This window comes from Ursus arctos, unplaced genomic scaffold (genome assembly GCF_023065955.2).
Source record: "Ursus arctos isolate Adak ecotype North America unplaced genomic scaffold, UrsArc2.0 scaffold_13, whole genome shotgun sequence".
Classification (NCBI taxonomy): domain Eukaryota; kingdom Metazoa; phylum Chordata; class Mammalia; order Carnivora; family Ursidae; genus Ursus; species Ursus arctos.
The window spans coordinates 20373488-20397308 of record NW_026622797.1 but is presented as its reverse complement, the minus strand read 5'-3'; the positions used below and the strand labels follow the sequence as shown (position 1 = coordinate 20397308).

The 23821-nt window shown below is 37.9% G+C and overlaps 1 protein-coding gene across 13 annotated transcripts in view; it reads left to right on the top strand.

Annotated features, from left to right (window-relative positions):
- The window catches only part of UTRN (utrophin), a 539750-nt gene that overhangs the window by 427691 nt on the left and 88238 nt on the right, over positions 1 to 23821 (top strand). For all 13 annotated transcript variants that reach the window (XM_057310986.1, XM_048225919.2, XM_048225918.2 and 10 more), the window contains 2 exons: positions 4512 to 4641; positions 21485 to 21753. In XM_057310986.1, the coding sequence (XP_057166969.1) occupies positions 4512 to 4641; positions 21485 to 21753 (399 nt within the window). The remainder of the gene's footprint in view (positions 1 to 4511; positions 4642 to 21484; positions 21754 to 23821) is intronic.

Here is a 23821-nt window from a genome sequence, read left to right as displayed (position 1 = left end):
CTACCATGTGTCTCTATAGCCTTACCCTTTGGGCATTTCATAGTAATGGGCTTCTGTGTCTGCCTTTTTTCACTCAGCATAACATTTTCAAAGTTCCTCCATATTGTAACATGGATCAGTATTTCATTCATTTTTATTACTGACAAGGACTCTCATTATACGGATAGACAACATTTTGTTTATCTGTTCACCAGTTGATGTTTGGGTTGTGTCCACATTTTGGCGATTATGAATAATATTGGTATGAACATTCATGCATGAGTTTCTACGTAGACGTATACTTTCAGTTCTCTTGGGTATGTACCTAGAAGTAGAATTGCTGGGTTATGTGGTAACTCTATGTTTAACATTTTAAGAAACTGCCGAATTGTTTTTCAAAGTGGCTGCACCATTTTATCATTCCACCAGCAGTATATAAAGATTCCAACTTCTTCACATCATTGCCAATACTTGTTATTGCCTGTGAACAGAATTGTTTTGAATGAAAATATAAAGTCATTAAAATAGAAGAATTCCTATTAGATTATGTTATACTCACTTAAGGCAGCCCATATATAAGTCATGTGCTATTAGAACCTAAAGCTGAATGCCACTTTGTAGCTCTGTATACAAAACAGCTCTGTTAAGGTCTAATTATCTTATCATTAATGTTCACCAGGTGGTTAGGAAATGCTGGTTTTCTTTTATGTCTAATTGAGAGGTAAAGGGTGGTGAAATGATTATATGTATAATACTGTTGAAAGTTAAGCCCTTTTCTGACATGCAATTAAATGTAATTGAAATAGGACAAATTGAATAATAAAATTAAATTTGCAAAATATCATATAAACAGGTATTATTAAATATACACTCTTCTCTGGGATATTTGGGTGGTGAATTGGCATTCGGGCTCGAGCCCTACATTTTTACTTACTTGGCACGGTTCCAGCTGCCCACACTTGCCTCTTCTACTTCCCTCTCTTGGCATATCAAAGGGGGTCACGAGATGGTCCCCTGCCAACGCCCTATGCAGAGAGCTTGTTTTAAAAAGTGCTGAAGTTTCATGTGGTTAGGAAGGAAAATAGATTCTCCAGTCCTGTGAGGCATTCTCAGACTCAGATTTGTTTTTCATGAATCTGGGAGACCTGACAATGATACTGTGAAAAACGGAAATGTGAATTGGACAGTCATAGCCCCCTACTATCTTGTCCCTCTCTTCAGTGGCTTCCCAGTGCCCATTATTGGTTGTCTCAGATGCTTCGTTAGGACATCATACAGTCTTTTTTGTGACCTGATAATCTGCTTAGCAGTTCAGCACTAAATGTTTATAGTTCCCTAAGTGTGCGCACAGTCATACTCCCTTGTACTTTTGCTAGTGTTTCGTTTCCTCTTTTGGAAGCACTCTTCTCACTCTACAAGACTCCGTTTAGACACCACCCCCACGAGGAAGCATTTCCGATCCCCCTACCTCTACCAGGCCCCAAAGCACTGATGTTGGGTGCCTTGTTTACCACAGTGAAAAACAAAAAGCAAACAAACAAAAAATCCAGAAAATGCCCTTGACCTTGTGGAGGTTATATTTTATCCAAGAGAAACAGATGAGAAACAATAACCATAATAACTAAATACCTGCTTTGCCTAGTAGAAGGTGATGGGAAACGTAGCAGATGGGAGAGGTGGAATTCTACATTAAATAGCATGGGTGGGTGGGCCTCACTGAGAAGGCCTCTTGGGAGGAGGAATATACCACATGGATATCTGGGGAAAGAGCCTTCCAGGCAGAGTAAACAGCCAGCCAGTGAAATCTCCCGGCACGAGAGCATCTGTGTTAAATTGGTAAAATTCCAGCCATGAAGGAAGTTGACTGGCTAGTGTTCCCAAGTATCCTTTCTGTAGACAAATACATATTCCCATTTAGATGTCTGAAATTCTAAAAACAGTTTTCACACAAATGTCTCTGATGCTATTTCCGCTCCCCAGACCCCTAGCCACTGTGCATTTTGTGGACTAATAACAATCCAGAACTCCCATTTGGGCACCACTATACACCTAAATCGTATGGATTCTATTATCTTCTTTCTCCACCGTGAGATCAGAATTCACATTCTGTGAAATATAACCCATAATCACTGTGTGTTTCCAGAGGACCGGCCCTGCTTCTGTACTCCCTTCTCTGAGTCACATTCCTTTATGCTCTGTCTTCTCTGTTTTTAATTTCCTTCCCCATCATCACCCAGTTGGTGTTTCTTGGCTTCCCTTTTGTGCCAAGTCTGTAAACACTGCCTGTGGATCCTCGTCCTACTTGATCAACCAGAAGAAGGAGATGTTCTTTGGGTTCCTTCACTTTCCTTTTAGCAGCTTGCATCAAAGGGGTTCATGTCTGGGACTTCACTTTCAGAAAGAAGAAATCTAGCACAGCCCTTGCACATTATTTTAAGAATCTTTACCTCTCTCACATTTACTGGTTGGATTTGGGCTTGGGGGAATGAATACTCTGGATCACTAAAATTTTCATAAATCTGCTACATTGCCCACTATGTTTCACTGCTGGCTTTTAAGCCACATGCTCTTGCATATCATTATTTTATATTTTATATTTCCAGGTGCTTTGGGAGGTAAATTCTGGGAGTATTTTCATCAATCTGGAGCTTCTTGCTATAACAACACAATAATCTAAATTTAAAGGATAGGCTCCAGACCTGAAATGTGTGTATATATTTCTGGATTAAAATGTATTTTCCCCGTTTCTCTTATGTCTCTTCTATTTCCACATATCAGAAACTTTAAATGTCAGAAGATCATCTTATTTGTCCTGAATGTCACACCTTGGGACTTCTTCACAAGCCACATTTCTCAATAGAGATGGTGAAGGTTTTGTCGCACAGTCATTTCATGCTCACAGGTGCTAACTGATATGGGGGTTTACTGATTTGTGCTTGCTTCACAGTCTGGTTATATAGATGCTATCAATGTACCAAGGGATTTTAGAGAATGGTCCTTTTTTGCTGTTGTTCACTTTATCCTTTTAATTAAAATTTTTTGTCAAGATAATAATTGTAAATCATTTAAAAGTCAACTAATATTCACAGTGCTTATTGGAAAAACCAGTGTTCTGTCATTCATCTCCCCTCACCCTTCCCCACCAGTAATGTTCTCTTTTAAATTCATTACTGCTGGGGCACCTGGGCAGCTCAGTTGGTTCTAACTCTTGATTTGGGCTCAGGTCATGATCTCTGGGTCCTGGGATCAAGCCCCATGGGCTCCTGTTCAGCAGGGAGTCTGCTTGGGATTCTCCCCCGCCCTCGCCCCGCTCACTGACACTCTCTCTCTCTCTCAAATAAATAAATAAATAAATAAAATATTTACAAAAAATAAAATAAAATTAATTACTGGTGTTTTTCTGGTGTTTAGTTCTGGTTTTCACAGAGATGATTATTCTGGTGTTTCTAGATTTTTTTTCTTTTATTTACTGTAGAAGATGAGGATTTAGCCTGCAAATACCCTGTCATCCCAACATAGTTATGCCAAATGCTATTTTAAAAAAATAGTTGTGTTCAGAAGCAAAAACTGTATTGATTCTAAAATGGTTCTAGAATACAGTATTTTAGAAAACAAAAACCAAAGTTTTCATAATGCATTATCAGGGAACTGCACTAAAAGGAAAATATTAGAGCCAGGAGGTGTTTATGTATATAATTTTAAGAGGATAACAATAATATTAGCAACAATTTTGATTTTGCTTCAGCATTCAAATGGCACAGGAAAAAATCTTCATTTCCTCTTACCTTGCAGTAGTCCGTGAGTGAGCTTTGTTTTTAAACTCTAGTCAATTAGAGTCTTAATCACCAAACATTTTATGGGAGCAGAGGTGAAAGTTTAACCCTACTTAAAAGAACAAAAGTACTAAAGGCAGACTGTTCTGAGAATCATCAATTTGCATGAAAAACCTCACAAGGGAAAAATCGTAATTGCCTCAGCGTGAGAGGTGGAACGTATTTGAAGATAATTGGAGACTGTCTTTTATGTGTTCTCTTTGGTTTAGTTTTGATTTCATGTACTTTAATTTGTTTCCATCTTAGTTTTTTTCTTTAATATATTCTAAAGAATGTAAAACACTTCCGAGGATCTCATTACTACTTGTGAAATTGCCTGCTTCTGTACTATTGGATGTAATTTTTTTTGTCAGTCTTATAAGAAAAAGGTATCTTTGAACAGGCTATTCTATTTTAGCAATCTGACCGGAGTGATAACCCTAAAAGTACATTTTGTGTAAGCTCAAATATACTATAACAATTTCCCTTAGGTGGCTATTGTAAAGATTTTTGTTTTGCATCTTTAAGTCCTATCATCTTTTTGCTTTTATTCATGTTTCATCATTCATGTGTGTAAAATTTGTATTTTCACTTCGGACTTTGCTTAAATGGTTATTAGTCATTCCCTTGACAAGTATGGTCCGTAGTCTAATTGAAAATGTTTCATTACTTGGTGAACACAATAGGTTACAGATTCAACTTTTGCTTCTCTTTGCAAAGGCCCTGAGACGAGAGTTAAAGGAGAAAGAGTATTCTGTTCTGAATGCTATAGACCAAGCTCGAGTTTTCCTGGCTGATCAGCCAATTGAGGCCCCTGAAGAACCAAGAAGAAACCTACAATCAAAAACAGGTGAGATCGGTTTCTTTCGTACGTCATAAAAACACATACACATGTGAGGGGAACAAAAACCCGAACTCAAGTAGGAAATTTCCTTACAGTATTTCAAGATCAGATATTACAATTTTTTTTCTCAGTGTTAGTTTAATCAAATGTGTCATTATTTAACAAATATCTAGATTTTTACATTAAAAATGAAATGACTGTATACATCAATATCCTTATTTTAAAAGGAAATTAACTGCAGACAAATAGATTTAGTAAAAGGCATACTATAACTAAAAGTAATTTCTTTGAGAAACAAAAATTTATATTTCTTATATTCAAACAAATTGCATGATAAATGCAACTAGAGGAGTGGTATTTAGAATGCAATATATATAAATATATAAATAAAGATTTTTTTAAGCTTCTGTTTTTTTTCAAATTACTTTTTAAAATAAGACACTAAAATAAAACACCTTTCTTTTACAAGCAGACAACAGAATTTATTTAATTTAAAATTAATCTATTCATGTACTATTTATGTACTTTGGCTGAAAAATGGAAACAGTAACTACCTTCTTAGCAAATAACGGTAAATCACGCAATAAATTTAAGAGATGAATTTGGGGCCACCATAGATCTTTATTATGATTTTTAACTGTTGGCAATAAAAGCATTCTGATGCATTTTTAAAAACAAACATGCCATTCAAAATATTTTTCATCATTCATTTCACATAGTGAAGGCAGACCTGAAAGACTGCCTCATGCGGTGTCCGGCAGCATAATTCATAAGCATTTATTACTTGTAAGAAAAGTACAGTTGCAAAATGCTTTCTTTGTAGCTGAAACTGGAGCAGACATTGAGACAAGTAGCCATTTTCCTTCTCAGCCTTTGTCAGAGTAGCCCTGCTTCAACCTGAATAAATTTCCCATCAAGATCATGATGTTCTTAATCCTCTGAGCCTAGCTTTATATGTGTGTCTATACACACACACACACACACACACACACACACACAGCTTACTTACTATCTTTCCTAGCGTTCATTTTTATTTTCTGCGGGTAGCATCCTTCTCTTTCTAGTCAGCCTACTGGCGACTTAAGTCATTGCTGGGTCTCTGCCTTTCAACAAACCCCACGGTCTGCAAATCACTCATAATTGATATTTCTGGCTTTGAAGAAGTATTCCGTCTGAGGATTCTGTTATATCTGTATTACACACACACATACACACACACACACACAGATGCACACAGCGTACACACGTACACGTAATAGGTGCTTACTGCACAGTTGCTGAATGAATGTGTGCGTGAGCTGAGCACCTGTGGGGATGCTTGGGCAGTGAGCAGGTTCAGGGAACAGGAAGACCACACTGGGACAGCATCATCACAGCAGCAGGGAGGAGCGGAGCAGCAGTGTGCCTGGGCAGGAGGCGGGAACGAGGGGCTTGTACGTGCTGTCTGGTGCAGATTGCCTAGGACCTGGAAAGTCCGACAGAACATTTCAACTCAATACAACAAGAAAGAAGGTGCTGTTACAATCATCTCACCTTATCCAACGTAAAGTCCACCTTAAATCAGCGTTTCTTGTCTCCTTGCTTCCCCAGTACTTTCCAGAGAGTAGAGGCAACATTTTTATAATAAGCTACTTTGTAGCAGCAAAAAAGTGTTATTATATCACTAAAGCTTTGCTTTGCTATAAATTTGCCTTCTTGGTGATTAGTCAATTTAAGGGGTTCCATAATATTGCTTTTTTGAGTTCTTATCTTGCTGTTACATTTGGTATATTTCTAAGCCCCATTTCAAATACCATATCGGGGGGCAAGAAAAAGAGTCATCAATTTAACTTTATGATTTTCTTGGTTTTTGGTTTTTTATGATTAGCAATTTTTATACTTTCCTCCTTTCCTGATATTGCTTTCTGCAATGCTGGTTGATTTTACCTGCTGGTAAAAGTAAATGAAAGAAAATTATCCATAATAGCTTTTATACTTTTGTTGTTTACCATGCATTATGGAGCTGCTATCAGAAATAGAGCATCTGAACATTAGTTGTCCTTTGTGATGCTACTTGAAGTACTCACTGTTGGAGGGATAGAGCAGGGACAAATGATATAATGATTTTTTATTCCATTTAATAAGCAGTTATTTATTGGGTATGCTCTGTGTACTGTGCATAGGGGCGCACAATGGATCCATATCTTTACTTTTAAGTAACTATTTCAGAAAGTACTTCTCTGCACAACTTTTCGAAATACCCTTTATCTTCCAGCTCTTTTGTTTCCATTTTTTTCTATTATCGATTATCTTATAGTGTGTTTGGGGGGGAGGTGGCAATCTGTGGCATTTTACTTTATTGCTGAGTATTACAGGTATGAATTGCTCTCAGGAATCTGTTAATTGAGAAATGCTATTAAAAACAAGCAAATTAATTATTTCAGCCAAATGATAAGTTGCTGACAAAGAATCTCATCAGGTATGCTCTACTAGATATTTCCCCTTTCCCCCCCAGTTTTAGTGAGACATAATTGACGTATAACATTATAGAAGGTTAAGGAATACAACATAGTGATTTGATGTATATATAGCTTGTAAACTAATTACCACAATAAGTCTAGTTAAATTCGTCACCGCACACAGTTACAGATTCTATTTCTTTGTGATGAGAACTTTTAAGATCTAGTCCCTTACCATCTTTCAAGTATGTATATTTTAAATATTTGAAAATCATTACTAATATTGCTGCCTTACTTTAAGCTCTTGCCATTTTTTTGTTAGGACTATTGTAAGTTCTTTCTTCTTTGGTATCTCGGCATCAACATAGAAACTACAGTGATAAATCTGACACTCAGAACTGGCATTTGCTCCCCTGGTTTAAAAACCACCAGTAGCCCCTGGACAGGCATCTGAACTCCTTCCCCTGGCACACAAGGCTGCACAGGGATTTGGCCTCAGTTTTCCTGGGTGGCGGCATCTCATCTCTCTCTCTGCCCCAAACTGATGTCCATTTGACACCCAGCTGCTAGTGACGTTCTGCGGTTAATGGTCTTCCTTCCCTTTAGCCTGTTGCCTCCTATCCTGGTTTTTTCTGCCTGGGGGTCTATCTTACCTGGTTTCCGATTCCTTCCTTATTTGCCCACCCAGCCCCTGCTCATCCTGTCCCAGTCGGCGAGGGCTCACTGTCTTCCTGGCTGCCTTCCTCTCTCAGCTGTCCTCCTCTCTCAGCTGTCCTCTGTGCTTCCCTGCCATCTCTCTATGTTACCAAGATCTGTGTCCAGAGCTCAGCCCTTCCCTTCGTTAGTGATCTTTCTCACTTATTGAGAAGCTGACAGAGTGTGAAAAATTATCTGAGCAGCCAAAATTATACAGTGAAGATCCTACTCTTACTCATGGAAAAGCTGCTCTCTCAGAGGTATTAACTCTTACTTTAGACACTGTTGTAACTAGTTTAACTTGTTTCCCAGTGAATGGTGGGTATGTGGCAAAACAGAAATGACAGGACAGGGGAAAAGAGTGACAGGGAGCAATGGCTGCTGGCAGTCTGACTGTAAGGAGGAGAAAGAAATTCTAGAAAGGTTATACGAGACTTCTAAAATAAAAAAAACAGAGTAGCCTTTGGGGCTTTTTACAATTAAAAAAAAAAAACTGAAGCTATGAATTATGGTTTGTTTATTTTTGAAGACAGAATATAAATCAGTTAAAAGAAGGCATAGGAATTTATACTACGTTTTAGTATATTTCATTTTAAAATGGCAACCATAAAAATCTAGGGCTAAATAGGTAAAGTGTAGCTGTCTGGAACACTAACTCCTCAGAATTACTCATTCCACCTATAAATGGTTCTTAAGTAAATATAATTTTTAATTAAACTGAAATCATCTGAATAATTATATTTTACAGAGTTCACAACTTTGTCAGTAGCCCCCTTATCTTGTTGGAGCCATATGGAACTGTTTAATTTGATTTAATCTGTATCATGTCACTATATTAATTTTCTTTTTAACACAATTGAATTGTTTTTCATTTGATTTTAATCACCTGGTTTGTATCTATGAAGAGGTAGAATGATAGAGCAGTAAATCTTTCATCATCCTTTTTATTGTTCATTGTACTTCTTTTTTAATAATAATTTTTATTATATTTTGTTAGTCACCATACAGTACATCCCTAGTTTTTGATGTAAAGTTCCATGATTCATTACTTGCGTATAACACCCAGTGCACCATGCAATATGTGCCCTCCTTAATACCCATCATCGCCCTATCCCAATCCCCCACCCCCCTCCCCTCTGAAGCCCTCAGTTTGTTTCCCAGAGTCCATAGTCTCTTATAGTTCATTCCCCCTTCTGTTTACCCCCCCTTTCTTCTTCCCTTTCTTCTCCTACCGATCTTCCTACTTCTTATGTTCCATAAATGAGTGAAACCATATGATAATTGTCTTTCTCTGCTTGACTTATTTGTTTAGCATTATCTCCTCCAGTCCCGTCCATGTTGCAGCAAATGTTGAGAAATCATTCTTTTTGATGGCTGAGTAATATTCCATTGTATATATGGACCACAACTTCTTAATCCAGTCATCTGTTGCAGGGCATCTCGGCTCCTTCCATGATTTAGCTATTGTGGACAATGCTGCTATGAACATTGGGGTGCATATGGCCCTTCTCTTCACTACATCTGTATCTTTGGGGTAAATACCCAGTAGTGCAATTGCTGGATCATAGGGTAGCTCAATTTTTAACTTTTTAAGGGACCTCCACACTGTTCTCCAAAGTGGCTGTACCAACTTGCATTCCCACCAACAATGTGTGAGGGATCCCCTTTCTCCACATCCTCTCCAACATTTGTTGTTTCTTGCATTGTCAATTTTTGCCATTCTAACTGGTGTAAGGTGGTATCTCAATTTGGTTTTGATTTGAATTTCCCTGATGGCTAATGATTTTGAACATTTTTTCATGTGTCTGTTAGCCATTTGTATGTCTTCATTGGAAAAGTGTCTGTTCATATCTTCTGCCCATTTTTTGATTTGAGTATTTGTTTCATGTGTATTCAGTTTGAGATATTCTTTGTAGATCTTGGATACCAGTCTTTTATCTGTGGTGTCATTTGTAAATATCTTCTCCCATTCCATGGGCTGCCTCTTAGTTTTTCTGACTGTTTCCTTGGCTGTGCAGAAGCTTTTTATCTTGATGAAGTCCCACAAGTTCATTTTATCTTTTGTTTCTCTTGCCTTTGGAGATGTGTCATGAAAAAAGTTGCTGTGGCCGATGTCAAAGAGGTTGCTGCCTATGTTCTCCTCTAGGATTTTGATGGATTCCTGTCTCACATCAAGGTCTTTCATCCATTTGGAGTTTATCTTTGTGTATGGTGTGAGAGAGTGGTCAAGTTTCATTCTTTTGCATGTAGCTGTCCAATTTTCCCAGCACCATTTATTGAAGAGACTGTCTTTTTTCCACTGGATGTATTTTCCTGCTTTGTCAAAGATTATTTGCCCAGAGAGCCGAAGGTCCATTTCTGGGTTCTCTATTTTGTTCCATTGGTCTATGTCTGTTTTTGTGCCAGTACCATGCTGTCTTTGTGATCACAGCTTTGTAGTACAGCTCGAAATCTGGCATTGTGATGCCCCCAGCTTTATTTTTCCTTTTCAACAGTTCCTTGGAGATTCGGGGCCTTTTCTGTTTCCATACAAATTTAAGGATTATTTGTTCCAGTTCTTTGAAAAATGTCCTCGGTATTTTCATCGGGATAGCATTGAAAGTGTAGATTTCTCTGGGTAACATGGACATTTTAACTATGTTAATTCTTCTGATCCATGAGCATGGAATATTTTTCCATCTTTTTGTGTCTTCTTCAATGTCTTTCAAGAGTGATTTGTAGTTTCTAGAATATAGTTCCTTTACGTCTCTGGTTAAGTTAATTCCTAGATAACGTATGCTTTTTTGGTGCTATTGTAAATGGAATGGATTCCCTAATTTCTGTTTCTTCAGTCTCATTATTCGTGTATAGAAATGCAACTGATTTCTGGGCATTGATTTTGTATCCCGCCACATTACTGAATTGCTCTATAAGTTCTAGTAGTTTGGGGCTGGAGTCTTTTGGGTTTTCCATATACAGTATCATTTCATCTACGAAGAGAGACAGTTTGACTTCTTCTTTGCCAGTTTGGATACCTTTTATCCCTTTTTGTTATCTGATTGCTGTTGCAAGGACTTCTAGTACTATGTTGAATAATAATGGCGAGAGTGGGCATCCTTATCGTGTTCCTGATCTTAAGGGAAAGGCTTCCAGCTTTTCCCCATTGAGGATGATATTTGCTGTAGGCTTTTCATAGATGGTTTTTATGAAATTGAGGAATGTACCCTCTATCCCTACACTCTGAAGGGTTTTAATCAGGAAAGGATGCTGTATTTTGTCAAATGCTTTTTCTGCATCAATTGAGAGGATCATGTGGTTCTTGAGTCTTTTCTTCTTGATATGATCTATCACACTGATTGATTTGCAAATGTTGAACCACACTTGCATCCCAGGTATGAATCCCACTTGGTCTTGATGGATAATCCTTTTAATGTATTGTTGGATCCTATTAGCCAGGATCTTGTTGAGAATTTTGGCGTCCATATTCATCAGGGACATCGGTCTGTAATTCTCCTTTTGGATGGGGTCTTTGCCTGGTTTGGGGATCCAGGTAATACTGGCCTCATCGAATGAGTTTGGTAGGTTTCCTTCTATTTCCATTTTTGAAACAGCTTCAGGAGAATAGGTATTACTTCTTCTTTGAATGTTTGGTAGAATTCGCTGGAGAATTCGTCAGGCCCTGGACTATTGTTTTTTGGGAGGTGTTTGATCACTGCTTCAATCTCTTCATAATTAATCGGTTGTTTAAAAAATCAATTTTTTCCTGTTTCAGTCTTGGTAGTTTATAGGTTTCCAAGAGGGCATCCATTTCTTCCAGGTTGTTTAATTTATTGGCATAAAGCTGTTTATAAAGTTTCTAATGATCCTTCCTATTTCATTGGTGTTGGTTGTGATCTCTCCCCTTTCATTCATAATTTTATTAATTTGGATCCTTTCTCTATTCTTTTGAATAAGTCTTGCCAGTGGCTTATCGATCTTATTTATTCTTTCAAAGAACCAGCTTCTAGTTCTGTTGATCTGCTCTGTTGTGCTCCTGGTTTCTAATTCATTGATCTCTGCTCTAATCTTGATCAGCTGCTTTCTTGTGCATGGGTTAGGCCTGTTCTTCTGTTCCATCTCCAGCTTCTTGTTCATTATACTTCTAAAACCACTCTCATATTTTCCTAACTATCCCAATGAGTCAGGCAGATAAAACAGTATGCCTTTTTCTTTCCCTCCCTCCCCCTTTCCTTCCTTCCTTCCTTCCTAACTTCCTAACTTCCTTCCTCCTTCCTTCCCTCTTTCCTTTCCTCCCACCCTTCCTTCCTTCTTTCCCTTCCTCCCTCTCTTCCTTCCTTCTCTCTTACCCTTCCTTCCTTCCTTCCCACGCTTCCTTCCTTCTTTCCTTTCCTTCCTCCCTCCCTTCCTTCCATCCATCCATCCATCCCTCCCTTCCATCTTTCCCTTCCATCCCTCCCTTCCATCTTTCCCTTCCATCCTTCCCTCCCACCCTTCCTTCCCTCTTTGGTTCCCTTCCTATGTCCCTCACATCCTTCCTCCCTTCTTTCCCTTCCTTCCTTCCTTCCTTCCTTCCTTCCTTCATTCCTTCCTTTTCAGTAAAAACACAAAGGTCAAGAAAATACTGTGATGCTGAACAAGGTCATCAGCTAATGTAGCATAGGTCAGGAACAGAGCTCCCAAAGCTTCTATATTAGTGACCTTTCCTAACCCACAGTGTTTTGACTGGCTTTCACCACATCTCTTCCTTTTTATCTCCTCTCTCTCTGCTTATTGGCCACTGACTTGGCTCCTTCTCCACTTTCAGTGTCTAGAGTCTCTTAACCCTGCACAGCTGTTTCTTGGCTTCTCCTTTATTCTCCCAACCTCCCTTTACCCCTTAGTGTTCTCAGTCCTAGCTTCCAGTTCCTTTTGGAAACCACATGGCTGCAGAGGGAAGGTGGATGTGCGAACGTCGGCCAACTCAGCCGCAGTCAGGCTTAGTCCGCTTCGGACCCCAAACCCCTCGAGATAATCAGGGAGTACAAGAGCCTTCTCACTTATTTGTCACCTGCAGTTCAGGTTAAAGGTCGGATTTGCACGGGGGAGTTCGAGCTGTTGCATTGACATCTCTCTCTCCACATCGCATAGAGATGGTGGCACACACTCATACACATGCATATCTATTTTATGATGTGTGGTTATGGTATCAATTGCTAAGTAAAACTGCTAACACTTTTATAGGATAGTTCACCTCTAAAAATGTTTAGAAAGTTGTACAGTTTATTGTATATGTAGGTGTAGAAAAGCTCTTTTCCTCTTCTCAGCTTTTTCATTTTTAAGATAAAAAAGACTGCATTATTTTATTCATCAATTTCCCCATGAGTCTTCTTTAAAAATAGTTGCTGCAACTATTATTTTATTCTAGACTGTCTGAACATTATTTCTTTTTTAGCCTGGTATACTTGATTAGTTGATTTTGTTTTATTTAAATGATAGTTCTGGAAAAAAAGACATCTATTAGTTTATTGTATTCTTCCTCTACTTTATATATGTGTGTGTGTACTTTATATAGTTATGTATGACTGTACTTGTGATTAATGGTTAATCATTTTTTCAGATACAAAAGTATTATGGATTCATATTTTTCCTCTTTGGTCTTTGACAGCTGGCTATTTATATTTACTAGTAGGTAATATTTTAACTCAGGGTATACTGTTTTCTTTTAATTATTAAATGTTTCATAATATTTTAGAAAGACGGTTATTAGGAGCATTTTTCTCCTATGTGAAATCTTATATATGATGCAACATAGAAGTAATAAATGACATTTTTCAGTCCACTTTGTCAGTCCGTTTTATGCCAATATTAGCAAACTTGTGCAAATAAAGTTTCATGATCATTAAATGAGTGAAAATGTGAAATTATCATATAGTTTAGTAGAAGTTACTTTTATACTGATTCTTAGTGTAACTTAAGTTTACAGAAAAAGATGGCAGTAATTATTTCCCTGCATCTCATAAAATGAGACCAAATTACACATTATAGCCTAAGTAATTAGGCTAGTAAAACTGATGGGTGTTTTTTCCCAGGGCATTTTTGTTTTCCTAATAACAGCTTTATTAATTAGAACCCTAATCATAGTAAATGGCAGACACCCAACTTCCATAAATAAAGGCACAAGGGGAAATGTATTAGCCCCCATAGCCAAATTATAGTAGGGGCAACGTCACAGCCGGCCACATGGACTGGAATGCCACCCAGAAGCCCTTTCTCTTTGTCTTCCTTTCTGTCTCTCTCTACAGGTTTTTATTTTCTTCGCTGTCCTATAACCATCTACCTCATGACCTCCTACCAGGGAGGGACAGCCCTTCCTTAGAGCCGGCCCATTACAGGAAAGGGCTCTGGTGGACTCAGCTTGAGTAACGTGGAGCTCAGGGTCTACCGGGATTTGCATGGCCATGCTATAGACATCATGTTAGATGGTGGAAGAATTAATGCCCAAGGAGGAGGGGAGAGAAATGTTAGTAGACATACACGTTCACAAGGCAACCTTGATCAGGCACTTACAGTGTGCCAGGCACCTCACAGGCCTTGTTTCCTTTAATCCTCGTAACAGCTCATTGAGGTGTGAATACTGTTACTGCCCATTTGACAGATGAGGAAACAAAGGCTTAGAGAGGTGTGGGAACACACTGTCACTTGTGACAGAGCCGAGGCGCCATGTCGGCCTTCGCTGCTAAACTTGGTGCTCTTCACCACCATGGTGTACCCTCTTCGTTACCCCCGTAATCCTAAGTGCTTCCAGCTAGTTAGTTGAAGTAATTTTCTATATTCTTCTACTTTAAAGAAATTTGATACAATAATTAAATACATCTTATAACTCTTTACTTTTCCCTTTACTGTTGCTTTTTCTTTTCTTTTCTTTTTTAACGATTTTATTTATTTATTTGACAGAGAGAGAGAGAGAGCGAGCACAAGCAGGGAGAGAGAGGCAGAGGGAGAAGCAGACTCCCTGCTGAGCAAGGAACCCAACACAGGGCTCTATCCCAGGACCCTGGCATCATGACCAGAGCTGAAGGCACACGCTTAACCAACAGAGCCACCCAGGCGCCCCTACTGTTGCTTTTTCTTTACTGAAATATCAGGCTGCTTAATAGAATGGCATCCCAGTTCACCGGTTTTCCTAGCATCAAGGGAGAAAGTGGTTAGGCAACATCAGACTTTGTCTTTTTAATTTTCATATAAAAACCTAAGGATAAATAATGGCTTTCAGGCTTGTAGACCAAGACAATAATTTAATTAGCTTCTCAAGTCCAAATTAGATTAGTAATCTTGTAATGCATGAAAAAGCACAGAAAAATATAATGTTGCTTTCTTTTTTAGTGTTCTTAACTACAGAGCAGCAATGCGATCCTTCCCCAATTAAAGTTCTATAATGTACGTATGGATGTAATGAGTCCAGTGTTCAGCTTTCCTAAAATAGACGAGTTGGCTGACTAAGCCCACTGATTGGGTAAAAATTTCAAAAACTTTTTTGCATGGTAATGAATGCCATAGTGATGAAATCCAATTTAAATGAACAAATCAACATTCTTGATGGAGAATTATAGAATAACAAAGGTTAGTTTGATGGGCACAACATTTTAAATTAATTGTTCACCATCTGCTATGTTCTCTAATCACTATTGCAACCATCCATAAATTACATTTGCCTCATAAAAAAAGATGGCAGTATTTTACATGTATTTATTTTATTGTAATCAACATCTGGGCTGTTACTTTTTTAAACATAAAGAATAGAAGGATACTAAACTCTTTCATTGGGGTGGTGTACTTACCTTGTTGTTTTTGGTGTTCCTCTTGAAAGCTGGAATCTTCAAGAGTGAGTGAGTTAGAGGGTTTGCCGTTTTTTTAAAAAGTTTCATGCCAGCAAAGGCATAAAATCTTCTCTTTAGTTAAACTCCTCTCTAATTATGGCAGTACATAAACATAAGACGTACCTAACTTCTTTTGTAGGAATGGCTAAGTATTCTAGATACTGAGGATACAATAGTGAAGGAAACACATCCTTCCCATCCTGAAGTTTACATTCCCAGCTTCCCTTCTTTCTTCCCAGTACCATCCCCCAGCCCCAGGGACATGTCTGCTGCTGTTCAGCATTCATAAACGACTTGAATAAATTACAAAACAGCCATTAGTATGAGGAAATTCAGGGAATATTCAGTTACAGAAAATTGAAAGCTGGATCTCAGGTTGCTTAGTGAGGTCTGTTCCAGAACATCTCTCCTGCTCCTTTCTTTGAAAGTTCATTTTCTTAATGATCAGTCCCTTACTTCTTCCTCAGCTCAATGCTGGGTTTATTTACTTTGGCCACTTTACAGGAAGAGTAAAACTTCAAAGTGTCCAGACTTTGGTTCTACCTCCATTAACTTCTGATGAGAAGACCCATTTATCTCCCTCCATGGTGTGCTCTGCATTTCTAGTTTCCTCTCCATTTTCCTGCCCTCTCTTAAGACCTTGCATGTGGAAGATACTCCCTAAAGGTCTTTACTTTGGAGTTCTTGCTTTTCTCTAAATGTATCCTTTTTTTTTTTTTCTTGAGGATTTGAGAAGCCCCTTGGCAGCATGGATGGATTCATATCATCTTTATGCTATTCCTACTGAAAGATTTAGGCTACACATTAGCAGGTTAATCTAGTCTGGCTAACCTCTTAATATTGTCACTCTTACAATGTTTTCGATGAACATAATTTAGAAATATTACAGTAATCAGCTGATGGCCCTTGATGATGTACTTGTAATCTAGTTCATAATGATTGTTATCATCATACAAAATAGGAAATGGGTGGAGTCCTCTTAAACAGTGATCATCAGAGAGATTAAGTTAATCTTAATCATGTAATCAGAAAACGTGGAGAGAATATATTTCCCATTATTTTAATTAGAAGCATCTTTTGGTTATGAAGGAAAGAGAGAGAAATGGAGGGCAGGTAAAGAGAGAGAGAGTAAGAGCAAGTCGAATCTCTAGAGATATGGGGATGCTTTGTTTTTTTCCTGTGAATTCTTGTTGGCTAATCTATTGGTTTGCTTATGTAAAAATCCCTAGAGATGTCTAAGCCTCCCAGACTTAGTAATACAATCATAAAAGGAATCATAAAAGAAATTAACCTTTGTTGAGACGCTTCTGTGTGCCAGGCATGTGCCAGTAGCTTTATAGTTATTAACTGAAGTTCAAAGAGATAAGGAATATACTTATGATTACATAACTTGTTAGTGTTGGAACTGGCATATGATCTCCTAATCTTTCCTTGCACTAGATTGGCCAGAAGTGAAAATGCTACTCTGGAAGGTTTTGGGGCTTTTTTCCCCCCTGTATTTGCTTGTCTTAATATTTCCTTTTTATCGCTTGGTGAAATGCAAGATTATAGATACATGTAAAAAAAAAAAAAAGCAAACAGTACAAATAAGATATTTGGAATTACCATACTTAAAATAACTTTGTAAGGTTTATCCTTCTCTTTCACAGTAAAAACCTTTTTGTAATCGCTTAATATGGGTGTAGGGAGGAGGAAGGAAAAATAAGTGGAAAGATTTTCACTTGAAGTTAGAAAGTTGAGTATTCTCAGTAAAGAGTTAAGCTAAAAGTTCCGCTGAGCCCAGCTCGGTTCACTAATTATATATTGAGGATATACTGGTCTCTAGACTAGGCATTGCTGCACCAAGATGGAAAGAAAGAAAACATGAAGGACATAAGGCTTTAGAACCTATGAATAAAAAATCACAATGGAGATTATAAATGTCAATTTCATGTTTAGAAAGAACATACAATAAATATGGAAGATCTTTATTTAAAGCAACTGGGCTGATTCTAAGAGTTCTATATTATTTCATAGGAGAAACATACAGTTTAATGTTTTTATTGTAAAATGTTTTTTATAAGCACACATAAGGAGATTGTTTTCCTTTTTACTGTCAAGATTTCTTTGAGAGGTATGGTGGCTTTCACTTTCTTATAGAATTTAATTTTAGAGGTAAAAGAAGCCCTTGGTATAAAATGTTTTCCCAGCATGAGAAAATAAGGTTCCCACTTGATAAAAGTGAGATGAGCAGGTCATTTAGCTCTCCTAGGAGTAAAGGGTGTGATGGGGTCAGGGCTGGCCCCAACCCTAGTCTCTGCTCTTGATCCAGCTTTGTTTTCCACCTGCATTCCAGGGAACCATGGGGGCAGTCTTTCTCTCCATGGTGTAGAAGGTAGTGAGGTATAAATGCCACCAATTAATTGGCATAGTTGAAGAATAAAGATAATTGGACAAGAGAGAAAAATTCAGGATTGATCACTGCTTTCTATTCTCGTGTCTTCTTTTTCTTCTCTCTTCTTTCCAAAAGGTAGTTATTAATTCTGTCCTAAAAGATAGTTATCTATTGTAACACAATAAAGAAATCACTATTTTAAATTTACATAAATAAGAAACTAATATAATAATATTTATAATAAAAAGTAATTTATATATTATATATAAATATATAATATAAATATAGAGAGTAAATATAATTGTACCCTCAACGTTTGGTCAGTTAAATGGGAAGGCCTGAAGAGAAGAGAATGGAGAAACAGAGTGCTGCCGCTCAAAAAAATCCACAGAGAAGGACACACGTGCGTGTACACACACACACACACACACACACACACACACCAGGGAATAGGAGAGTGACAGAAAAAGCTCTTCTGGTCTGAAAATTGTCAGTAGATTTATTTGGTTTTATCCTGCTGTTTCCTCCTTCTCTCAGATTAGCCTCTATTACTGCCTTTTCAAATGCAAATTAGATTACCCTCTTATCTCTGAGCTTCATTTGCTCTCAGGGCCTTCAGTATTTAGTGGCCCTGCCACTGCGTGGGAATGACACAACAACTCACCGGAGTGGAAATACTCCAGCTTCAGCAGCAGGGACCAGAGCAATCAGTTTGCAAGCCCAGAAGCTGGCGGTGCTCCGTCCTGGCTACACGTTACCGTCATCGGGGGAGCCTTTGAAATACATCCACGCTGCCCTTCACCGTTGACCAACTAAATCTGAATCTCATAGTATTTTGGGGTAGGGCCTCTGGGGATCGGTATTTAAAAACCAACAGGCAAACAGGCTCGCAGAGGGGTTTTTAGTATGTCCCCTGAATTCTGCGCCACTGGGTCCACAAGATTCTCCACTCCTGCATAAGGGTCTTAAAATTTATGGCAAAAAAAGCTGTTCAGCTAAAAGGAGACTTTGTCCTTTGATTTTCAAATAACTAGAGGATTTTAAAAATGTAATTATATTTCTTTATTGTTTTCTTCTTTTATGCTTTTTTTTCGCTGTTTTTTAAATTTGTTTTTCTATTCTTTTACCCCACATTGTCGTAACATGGTATTTTATATGTTGCTGCTTATTACCTGTTTCACAAACGTTCTGGAAAGTTTTTGTTTGGTTTTGCACTTCCCTCTGTTCTTGGTTTAAAGTATGCATTAAGCAGATTGGTACTGTAATAGGAGGCACTTTTCTTCTGACTCCGAGATCAGTTAATATGTATCCTTTCTGGCAAACAGATGGGGAATTGAACATAGAGCTTTTCTTTTCTTCTGAGTAGCTGCTCGAGTAGGGATTATATAATAAATACCACAAAAGGACTGCTCAATCAAAAGATTTTATATTAAGTGAAGACAAAAATGTCCCAGCCATGTCGGCTGTTTTGTCACAGGACAAAGACGCCGTGTGTCTCCCTGTCAGGTTATTCAATGACTGACTCAGAAACAGTTTTTACTTTATCCAGGGAAAAAAATCATCATAATTAAGTTGTCTGTTCAGAAATTAGTACTGTATCTTTTTCTGTTACAAAAGCCAGTGAAACACGAGGCTTAAAATAGATCTTTGAAAAAGCCCAAGTGACTTATTAACAAACACAGGTGCTGCCATCATAAAAATTACCACTCCCTTTCTCATGGGGCGATTAAGGATGATTTTTTTTTTATCTCACATAAATAGCATTTGTTTATTTTGTATATTTTATATTATTTATATATAAGCATTTATGTAATAAGGCATATACAAATAAAGCATTTTATGTTTATATAAAATACATTACATGTAAGTGTACTGTATTTCTCGTTTTCTAGTTAAGGATTTAAAGAAGGTTTGCCTAATGACGTACCTTTCCTCCAGTAGTGTTGTCCTGGAATGTATCCCAGCTCAAGCATCCCTAGAGGCTGGGCATTTAATTCACTTGTTTTCCTTATTTCTCCCTTTCTGGTGGGTTCAGTCTATCTACCTATTGTGACACTGGATCTCCTTGTAATCAGTTCAGTTGCCAAGGGATTATTCACAACTCTCCGTAGCCTTTAGCACTTCAGCCGTGCAATGCGGGGTTCTATGGCTGCTAAACTCTTCGTGGTCCACTACTTCCCAGAGATTTATTACAGCTGTTTTCAAGTCTAAATATTGATGTCTAGAATTTTCTGGAAATTTAGATAGATAAAAGTACGTGTTCTGTCCCCTTCAACTTGACTTTTAAATAATACTAAAGACATACAGGGGGACGAATTTACATTGAATATGAAAGTTACGGTTTAGGAGAGCTCGCTTTAGTTCATCTTACCAGGAAGTTCAGTGAGCTTCAGTTCATCTTTACCAATGATTTGAAATATTTTGAAGTCAAGTGGAGTTGCTAATGTGATTGATACTAAAAGATGGGATATTATCACAAAGAAGAGCAAGTATTTCTGTCTTAAATTCATCTACAGCTTACCTTGATTGTATTTTTCTGACTGGCCTCTGTTTTCAGAGGACAAGCTGGACAACCATCAGAGCAGCGAGATAGGAAAGGGGGACCCTTGGGTATTGAGGGAACCGAGGCCCAGGAGTTGTTTAGCTGGAGAGCTATCTAACCGGCTTTGAGGGTGTCTGCTTTGTGTTCATCAGATTCCTCTGCCCTTGTCTTGTCAGCTTCTCATCTCTGTGTTTCTGACAGTTGGGTTTGAACTTGACTTTCGTTTCTGTCTGTATCTTTTGCTTGTCTTCTGGACTCTTACTCTTTCTTCCTGCTCCTGCAGGGCCTTGCATTATGCCTACCCTTTCCTGTCTGAAAGTCTAACTTTATTTCAGATATCCTGGAAGCTGTTTTGCTCTATGAAATATTTGGGGTGATCCTTGAAATCTTGCTGTCTTCCCATTGAAATGTTTGTCAACGTGCTACACGTCTAGGCTGTAGAAAGTGCCCTGTATTAAAGATGAATTGCCAGACAGTTTCAGCAATGATGAAGTATCTCAGATAGATTGTCTTCAGTTATTGTTTTAAGGAACACGATCAATTCATCTTGTTTCCTCAGAGTCTTTCCTCGTAACTGAAAGCTATTTCTCTCCTAATTATACTTCCCATTTGATTGAGGACAATGAAACAAAAGACTATCTTTGGATTTTATAGAGCTGAATTTATGTTCAAGAAAAACTGTTTTATTTTTTGAGGGATTGTGTTACATTTCAAGGTTTGTAAATATATTAAAATTCAAAAGTCACCAAAACCACGGGGTCACTTATTACTCTGAGTAACTATGTTCTTCTTTTGAGAAGTAGCAGGGAATTAATTGGTGACAGGAGTATGGAGAAATTTTTCTTCCCCTGGCTCGTGTAAACTGTGTCTCCATGAACCTGGTAGCAAACTCGTCAAAAGGTGATGTTCTCGCTTGGCTATTGATCACGCTTCCAAATATTTTTTTTTTTTTTTTTAATCACAGAATTGACTCCTGAGGAGAGAGCCCAAAAGATTGCCAAGGCCATGCGCAAACAGTCCTCTGAAGTCAAAGAGAAGTGGGAAAGTCTAAATGCGGTCACTAGCAATTGGCAAAAGCAAGTGGACAAGGCCCTGGAGAAGCTCAGAGACCTGCAGGGCGCCATGGATGACCTGGACGTTGACATGAAAGAGGCGGAGGCTGTGCGCAATGGCTGGAAACCCGTGGGAGACTTACTCATCGACTCCCTGCAGGACCACATCGAAAAAACCATGGTCAGCGTCACTGCCTCAGATAAAGGATTTTAAGAAATGTTTTATTGCTGAATCTAACACAAAGAAAGTCACATATAAAAACCATCATAAGGGATTTTATGAAGCCAACCCCATTACAACTCCACCAAAATCAAGATAGAGAGATTTTTCCAGTCATGACAGATGTTTTCCATATGCCCCTCACCGTCAGAACCCCCTCCCCACCAAAATAACAACGAATGAGTCTTTCACAATAATGTACTTTTATTTTTCTTTATCCTTTTTTTCACCCAACTCTGTGTCCTAAAACACTTCATTACTTAAAAAAAAATAACGTAAAGTCTTTTTTAATGTCTAGATTTCCCCTCTATCCCTTTTATGTTTTCTTTACAATGTATTTGTTCAAGAAACTGAATTGTTTGTTTTATAGTGTTTCTTACAGCCTGGGTTTTGCGGAATGGCATCCACATCGTGCAGTTGGACAGGTTCCTCTCTACTCTGTATTTCCTGTAAATTGGTAGTTGGGTTTAGAGATTTAATCAAAAACGTACTGTTTTACTGGGGACTCTTATGTTCAAATTTTCTCTCACTGTTGGAGTAGATTATGGAAGGATTAGTTTAGCTATGAATTTTGTTTGTGGTCAGGAATTGCTGAAAATTAAGGATGCTAGATCTGTGGTCTAGAGCCCCTTTGGCTCCCACATTCTAGAACACATCCAGAAAAAATTTAATAGAATTTAGGCAATAAGAGATACAGTAGTCAGGTTTGTGGTAGCATAGCAAAGTATATATTAAGTAGTCATGAGTCAAAGACTGAAACATCAGAAAGTGTTAGACTGACAGTATCAATATCATGAACGTGATTGTATTGCAAAAGACATATCTTTTGTGCACAAACATTGGATAACATTTCCCTTTGTTTATGCATGTGGCTGAAAAGGAAGGAGAAAGGGTCTAGGAAATGAAATGAATATGCAGGCAAATTATATCAGTAAATATATGTGTGTGTAGATGTAGGAATAATACTGGCTAGCATTTATTGAGGCCTCCTGTGTGCCAAGAACTGTTCGTAGCCAGTTTACATGGATACCTCTTTTAATCCTCACCCCAACCCAACGAGATAGGTATTATTATGCCCATTTTACAAATGGTGAAAATGCAGGCATTGCTCAAGCCCAGCTTGGTCTCAGCTGGTAAGTGGTAGAATTTTCATTTCTTTCTTGCTCTTCCCTTTCATTGTAGAGACCTCACTCATACTAATGGAATTAAGTACAACTTTTATCAGCCATTGGAATTCAAAGCTTTAAAAGTTACGTATTAAATTTTAAACTTAAGAAAATTTCACTACTAAAAGAGTGTTGGTGTCTGCCACCTTTCATTATAAATATACATAAATGTGCAGAACCCTATGAATTAATTAGGCTTCTTCCTACAGCTCCGGTGTCCTGAGAACCATTTCCATGGACGAATCTGAGTTTCAAATAATGAACTGAAAATAAAGCCTTTTAGTAGAGGTTCTTTGGAAGTTACACACTTCTTGCAATTTAAAAGATGGTTTTTAAACACTGGAAATCTTCAATTCAGTGGTTTATAAACAGTATGTATTTTTGGACTACAAAATGCCTCTTGGTTGGAGCAAGAACGTACCCATTTGAATTTGAAAGTATCCATTTTTAATGCAGGATGATTAGTGTTGAAGGAAAAATGGAGAGTTGCATCTGGGCTTGTTAAAGACCTGAAAGTTTGGGAGTTGTTAATCCCATTTGATTAAAGAAATTACCCACCTCTGCATCCAAATCCTTTTGTTCAAATCTACTGAAGTGGAAAGCCAGGAAAAACACAATTAATATTTAAGAGAAAGGGATAAACTGTGGATTAAAATATTCTCACATCTTATTAAGAAAAAAGAAAATAAAAACCCCACGTCTCATTAAACCAAATAAAATGGATTCAAAGACTGGGATGTTTTACATGTCCTCTAAAGTATATGCCAAATCCCACTGAAGCTGTTGGTAGATGAACATAAGTACTGGTCATTGCTAAATATTATTAAATATGTCAAAGCAACTGGAAAACAAAATCTTTGGGG